Source organism: Condylostylus longicornis, unplaced genomic scaffold (genome assembly GCF_029603195.1).
Source record: "Condylostylus longicornis isolate FDR11 unplaced genomic scaffold, ASM2960319v2 ptg000018l, whole genome shotgun sequence".
Taxonomy (NCBI): domain Eukaryota; kingdom Metazoa; phylum Arthropoda; class Insecta; order Diptera; family Dolichopodidae; genus Condylostylus; species Condylostylus longicornis.
The window spans coordinates 10,626,319-10,634,265 of NW_026577987.1; the positions used below are offsets into that span (position 1 = coordinate 10,626,319).

The window sequence follows — 7,947 nt, forward strand, 5'->3', positions numbered from 1 at the left end:
TTACAAAAGCAAGTACTTACATATATTTCTCTCAATTTTTTCACTCAAATATAGTTATACTTATTAAAAAATCTCTGTATTACAAAGAAAACTTAAGTATGGGATTTTTGAAGTTGAATGTACATACATATATACATGAATGTATATGTACAATTTTTTTTTTTTGTTTTAGAGACGAATACCACAATGTCTGGTAATGAAAGTGGTATTTTTTCCTTGAAAATAAATTGTACACGTCATGTTAATTAACACCGATGTTAATTAATAACGATCCGGTTAAGTTTATTTAAATACATTATATATAGTGTTAATTAAATGAACACTTTAGTCATAAGAATATTTCATCTATACTGGAAAAATTATAACACTGAGTATATAAGTACTTAGGTAATTTGTATACATATATATATCTGCATACATATACGTAAGAATTTAAAAATTTTTTACTGTACAAAAAATTTTCTTGTTTTTTAAAACAAGCTGTGTAAAAAATCGCGAATCCCTAAAAAACCAATACTGATATTTTGATATGGAAAGAAATTTTCATTCTAAATTTTGGAAATCTATGTTTTGTCACCAATTTTCTAATACATTTTGCAGAAAATTTTGTGCTTTTATATGACATAGTTCTGATTACAATTTAATTAATTCGAAATTTCGAATTTGTCGCACTTATGCTTAATCAAGAACGCAAATTTTCTAATATAAAATAGAATATTGATAATTTGGGATGAATTCACAAGTACCTATACTTATTAGTTACTATAAATGATTTTTCATTTTAAATTCAGACCTATATAAACAAAACAAAAATAAGAAAATTTTAATTTTATTTATAAATATTAAAATTATCAATTTAAAAATTTCAATGCTATTTTCTGATAGTTTATGTGAAACATTTGTGATTTAATTGACAACGTATACGTACAATATTTTCAAAATGCTTAATATATAAATTGTAATATAACTAGCTATATATATATACATATATACATACATTATTGTTACATATATTGAAATTTTAATGAATTTAATTTTAGAATTATAGAAAAAATATTCTTTTTTCTGAAAATCCTATTTCTCTACTATACATGAAAAATATTCTTGAAAATTATTTAAAAATTAATAAATAAGTTGAAATACATATTTTTGATTTGCTGACGTAATTTTAAAAAATATTTGTTGCAATTTTTAAATAATAATTTTTTCTTTTAGAATTAGAATACTATAGATGTATACATAAGTGCCTATAATGTTATAAACGTTTACATATATAGAAATATATTCATATTAAAAATTAAATTTGTTTAAAATTCTCAATGTGGCACGAACAGTAGTAATTCTGTAAACTTATAAGATTTATGAAATACTTATATGTATACAGGGTGATTCAGTAATATGTTGCTTTCAAGTTCTTTACTAATTCTTTCAGAAACTGTTCAGTTGAAGCCTTTATTTTGTTCACAAAGAAAGTTATAAGCAAAGAAGCCTTTCCACGTAAAAATTTCCTGAAAATTCGTTAAAATCCCTGTATCTCGCGTAAACCGTTGAATTTTGAAATTTTAACCATAAAAAAAATTTTAACCATTTTTGATGCCCTAAACAATAATATATAATATTGTACTCTTCACTGAATCATCCTGTATATTGAAATGTACGTGCCCCTGTGCATATTCATTCAATAATTTTGTTTATATATAGTTTTAGATTCTTATTATGTATTACAAAATGTTCTATATATGTGTATGTAATTGTGTACATGGAACACATTTCGTATTGTATGTATGTAAGTATGTTTATAAATTATTATATTTTAAAGTTTAAATATTATAGACTTTTTTTTCATTTTGCTTAAAGTAAACAAACAAATAAAAACACCAAATGGAATACATAAAACTATTTTAATATAACAGTATACAATCTTTACATACACATATGTATATGTATATATATACAAACTAATATGTACTTTCCTACTATAAAATATTTTCTTATTTTAAATTTCAAAAATATATGAAAATATAAAAAAAATTGGAACTAATAAATAATAGATTTTTGTGCGAAAATTAAATAATTATTTAAATGTATCTAGATATTTTTGTAATTATTTTATATAGAGACATTTCAATTAGTACAAAACATATTTTGAAAAAATATTTTTTTTTTTCAGTGCAAAAAATATTACATTAAAATTATGTTATGGTGGTGTGTCTATAATAAATTACAAAATATTTGAAATAAAATTCTTTTTTTAGAATTTTGATAATATCATGAATTTATATAAAATGCTGGTGTATTTTATGTTTATATAAGTCATTGTGTGTTATGATGTATATGTACATATAATACTTAATAATATACATATACTCGAGCGAAAATTTTTTAATTGGGTTTGGAGTTGGCCACTATGTAATTATATTAGTTTTTCTCGCATACATTAATAATTATTAAAAATTTTTAAAAAGGTACCTACATTTTATGTTTCAAATACTTTTCAAATTTTATTAGATTTTTATATTTTAATATAAGTACGTTTGTATGTAATGCATGTACTCAAACTTCAAGGGCCGAAATATTGTACAATTTTTTATGAATTTTAATATTACATAAGATTTAATTGTACCTTAAATGTAATATTACTTTTAATTTTAAAAAAGTAGCTTTTTTTTTTTATTTATAAAAAAATACAATCTTGATTTTTTCGCGATATAATTATTTTTTTAATAAAATTGCAATATATATAGGAAATTTTCAATACGTTCAAATAAGAAACGCTATACACAAATAATAACCCGAATTTTCGAGAAACTTCGAGTTTTTTATAAAAATATTTCAAAAAAAAAGCAAAAATTCTAGTTCTGACGACCAATATTTCAAACGATATAGCTGAAATCTAATTGATTGTAAGACCGAACATAAAGAGCAATCAATCACTTATAAAATAAGCTACCGATGATTACTCTATGTCGCATGGTTCCAAAGTTATAAGCCTTTATTTGTATGCACGAAAGATCTGGTATTTTTTTTTCCAACAGGCTGCTACCCCCTACTATTTTTTGTTGGATATTGATCAAAGAACTATCTTTGAAGTTATTTGACACCTTATACGAAACACCCTGTATTCATGAAAAATAATATTATTTCACTGCGAAATATACACGTATGTACCAACAGTTTCAGTAAAAAGTAGAGTATTACAAACTTTTCAAAATTATTGTACTTAATCCATGAAATTTCGTACAAGTCAGTATTTTTGTGAAATAGTGCTTATGCTTCCTACCATTTCTGGCATATAACTTCAATAATAATATAATCAATTACAATTACAGCTATTTCGAGTGCGTACTATTATAAATAATACGGCATCATTGTAATTACTTAAATTCTAATGAAAACGACTTAGTTTTAAAGGTAAAATTAGTAAATCCACACAAATGAAGCCGCATTACGTTTTAACGTTGTGCAATTTTTTTATTAAATACTTACTTATAACTATAAATTAGAATACTATAAGTAATACCAATATTATTTTTGAAATACCTAAAATGCAACCTCAATTAGCGTTTCTCCTAATTACAAATGTTTACGATTTGAGGGCTACTACTTTTCTTAGCATAGCATTACTAATTATTTGAGTTTTTTCTTATAAAAAATTTAAAAATTTAAAAATATTTATATGTAGCTAATTTAATTAAAACTTTATGTTGACTGTCATGTAGCTGTATTAGCTATTTCATATTCAGCCTATCAGTTTTAATTGCTGAATTACTTATGTAATATTTGAGCAATAAATGATTTAAATTTATTAACAACGTTAACATTAATATATAACGGAAGTAACTCGGGTTCAAATGCATAGTAGCTCTACTTCAGTATAGCAAGCAAAATGGGCAATCAAGGATAAATTCAGTGTTTGTTAATATTAAAAATTTAATTTCAAAAAGCACCATATAAGCAATAATATACTTTATTTCTCTAAAAGTTAAAGGAAAAACTTTTAAGTTAGACAACGGCAATAATTACTTATAAATAAATTTTCAATATTGCAGGATATTGAGTGCGATTAAGTTTGTTTTATGTAAATATATAAGCAATCAACTAATATAATATAATTAATAAGTATCTCTGACTTCCAAATTGTAGTAATACTGTTTGAACATACGATTCAGCTTACACATTACTTGTTGAATTTAGTAATTATATACTATTACTTTAATTTTTGAAGTCAGAATATTTATTCAAAATTCTTTGAATAAAATTTGATTTTTACAATTTGCTCTTGTTTTTAGTAAATTAATTTAGTACGCATATAGAGTGTGTACAATTTATTTAAATACTTGTTAAGCATTTACGTTATGTGCATATGTATGTAGCTTTTTGGTATATGTATATTGTTGTAACCATACTATACAATACTGGTATTTAAAACACCTTCAGGTCACATTGTATTAGCTTTATTAATAATTAAACTTTTCAAATTATAAGAATAAATTCAGAATACTTTGTAAGGCTTTGAGTTATACTTCAAATATGAAAAATAAATAAGAAACATTTAGACTAATAATAAATTTTTTCAATTGGAAATTTTCATGTATGCTTGTTCATAACATTCAAATACTTATGAATTTAAAATTCATTTGATATTTTAGTCAATTGTATGAAAAATAATTTTATAATTTATTAATATGAAAATTGCATGAATCAAAGTTTTTAAAAAACCAAAAACCCTTCAATATCTTATAAGAGTTTTTATTATTATACAATTTTTTTTGTACATAAGTAAACTATAAACTTACCTTAATGCTGTCGTAACATGCTGTAACTTTACCATTTTGGACTTCTACATTCGCCGGTGGATGAGCAAATTTACATTCGGTATCCTGTCGAGAGCATTTATTTCTTTGAAATTCTCTGCATACTTCTAATTGTAACCAGCGTGAATCTTTGCCATTTAATAAATTATTCATATTCATCATTGCCGCCATTTTTATATTATTTTATTTTTTATTTGTAAGTTTATCCTGATTTTATTTTTATTTTTAATTTGGGCTTATATTATTCTTTATTTTTTTTTAACTAAAATGGGATGGTTTCCTTTTTTGTTTTCTTTAATTTTTATTTTTTTAAATTAACTATTATTTGTTTTTTTTTTCTATATTAGTTTTGTAAAACTAGTAAATATTTTTTTATTTTATTTTATTTTATTTATGATATCTACAAAATTTATTATTCTAGAAAAAAGTTTGAAATTCCTTTTCTTTTTTATTAATTTAGGATTTTTTATAATTTTAATATTTTCTACATGTAATTTTCTTCTAAATTTTATAATTTGTAAGTGCAAACCTTTTTTTTTTATAAATTTTTATTTTTTATTTAAAATTTCTTTATTTTTAAATTAAAATATTAAAAGTTTTTATTTTTTTTTTATTTATATGCATTTACATGAGTTTTTATGTGGTAAATTTTCGTTTTTTTTTCCTATTCACACAAAAGATCTTATATGTAGGTTTTCACATTAAAAAATGAACTCACAGAGAACTTATAAACAAAACCAAAATATTAAAAACAAATTATTTTGAAAAAAACGCCGCTTACTTTACAATTTTTAAATTTTCTATTAAAAATTTTTTTTCTTAAGAATTTTTTTAGTTTTAATTTTAGATTAAATTTTTTTTTCTTTTTTTTTTTTTGTATATGTATAATTTTTAGATTTATTATTATTTACTATATTTAAAATATATAAGGAAACAAGGTTGAATTTTATTTTATTTTTTTAGTTTTTGCTTTTTCTTGATTTTCTTCTTTATATTTTTAATAAAAAAAAAAAAAACAATTTTTTCAGAAAATAAATCTAAGAAAGAAAATAAAATTTTTCTTGCGTCAAATTTTTTTTTTTGAAATTTTCTTGTTTTTTGATTTTTTTTTTTGTTTAAATTTTTTTGTATTTTTCTTATATTTTTGTTTTACAATATCACAAAATTTTTCGAATCGATGTATGCGTGCTGCTGCGCTTTTTTATTTCCAAAAACTTAAAATTAAATTTTACTCATGGATTTTATTAATTAAAGTCTCTCCTTTAATTTTAAATATTGATTAATTTAATTAAGTGCTTAACTAATAAGAAAAGCTGCGAGTTTTATTGTTTTGAATACAATTTTTCGAAAAAAAAAAAAAAATAAATTTGAAAATTTTTTATACAATTTATTTTTGTTTTTGTAAAAATAAAAAAGTTCACTTAAATTTTGAATTTTTCACAACAGGAGGCTCTGCAATATACTGCGGAATTTCCCTGACGACAGACTGTTGAATATTTTTTATTTATTTTTTTTTTGTTTTGATGCGCAGAAGAAAAAAATTTTTTTTTTTGAAAAATTTTTTCTTAAAAGATTTTTTTATCACCAAAATATTTTCTTGTTATTTTTTTTTTAAATTTTAGAACAAATTATTACTCTTTTTTATTTTATTAATATTTTTAGATTTTTTTTGTATTTATTAAATATGGCAAATTAAAACGACTAGAAAATTATTTTTTTTTTTGTTTTGTTTTTCTTGATTAAATCTTATTAGAAATCGCACTTTTTTTAATATAGTAAAAATTGAATGTAAATTTTTTTAGGACTTGAATTTTTTGTTCTTTTCTTTTGACAGATAGAGCAAAGGTAACGCGCGCGTTATAATTATTTTTTGTTTTCTTTATGATTTTTAAATTTCAAATAACAAAATTGTTTTGTTTTTTTTTTTCCTATTCAAAAATTTTATGTTTGATGCGAGTTTTAAAAAAGGTTGATTTTTAAGTGTAAATTATTAAAAATGAGAGAAAAAAATTATTTTTAAGTTTTTCTTTTTTCCTTTTTTTTTTGTATAAACTTTGTTTTATCTTTATATCTTTTTTAAGTTTTAAAATTTTTTAAAAATTTTATTTATTTTGCAGATGATTTTTTTTCAAGTTCATATTTTGTTTGTAGAATTTTTTTAGCAGTAGTAGGTAGAAAGGATAGCAAGCAATTTTTTATTTGTTTGTGTTTATTTCTTGTTTCCTAATATTGTGGATTAATGATTAAAAAAAAAACATTGGATTATTTTTTTTTGTTTTATATCAAAATACATTCAAAAAGTACAAAAACAAAAATAGAGGTGTTGAATGGCAAAAAAGCTAAAAGCGGCTGAGGAATGGGGAAGCGGCCGAAAAATCTGAAAATATATAAAAAATTTTTATATTTAAAGTATAGTTTTTTTTTTTTGCTTTGTTTTTAAATTAGAATACAATTTTATGTTGTAGTTAATTATGTTAGTTATAAGATACATACATACAAATATTATTTTGTTAATAAAGAAAGACAAATTATTTTTTTGTACCTGCTGAAAAAAAGCAAGATAAATTTTATATAAAGCTATAAATCTAGATACAAAGTAAAATTAAAAGACCAACAGCAAACCTTTATAATTCTAATTAAAAATTATCTATTTGATCTAATATATATACACATATATATATATATATATATATATATATATATATATATATATATATATATATATATATATATATATATATATATATATATATATATATATATATATATATATATATATATACAAGTAAGGTATTAAGCATAAATATTTAGTATTTAACAACTTTTATACGAATGTGTAGCTGTAGTATGTATGTTTGGTTATAAGTCATAATTTATAATTTCAAATGATCAAAGAATAATTTTTGTTTTTTTAAATAAAAGCGGTTGTAAATCAAATTTACATACATACTTATGTATGTACATGTCTACATTTTGTCTAATTAAAAGCTTCATTTTGTATTTTTTAATTTTAACTAAAAATCAAAGAATACTAAATTATAGATGTTTAATTTTTTCAAGTTTATTTTTGTATATTTGAATTCTTTTTGGCGATTAAATCAGATTAACTGTAGTAAAATTAGACGTGCAATAC

General features: G+C 21.0%; 1 protein-coding gene across 1 annotated transcript in view; it reads right to left on the minus strand.

The window, feature by feature from the left end:
* LOC129606358 (protein muscleblind) overlaps positions 1-5,767 on the minus strand; it is a 43,666-nt gene extending 37,899 nt beyond the window's left edge. The window contains exon 1 of the mRNA XM_055516657.1: positions 4,797-5,767. Within this exon, the coding sequence (XP_055372632.1) occupies positions 4,797-4,985 (189 nt within the window). The 5' untranslated portion in view covers positions 4,986-5,767. The remainder of the gene's footprint in view (positions 1-4,796) is intronic.
* Positions 5,768-7,947: the final 2,180 nt, after the last annotated feature.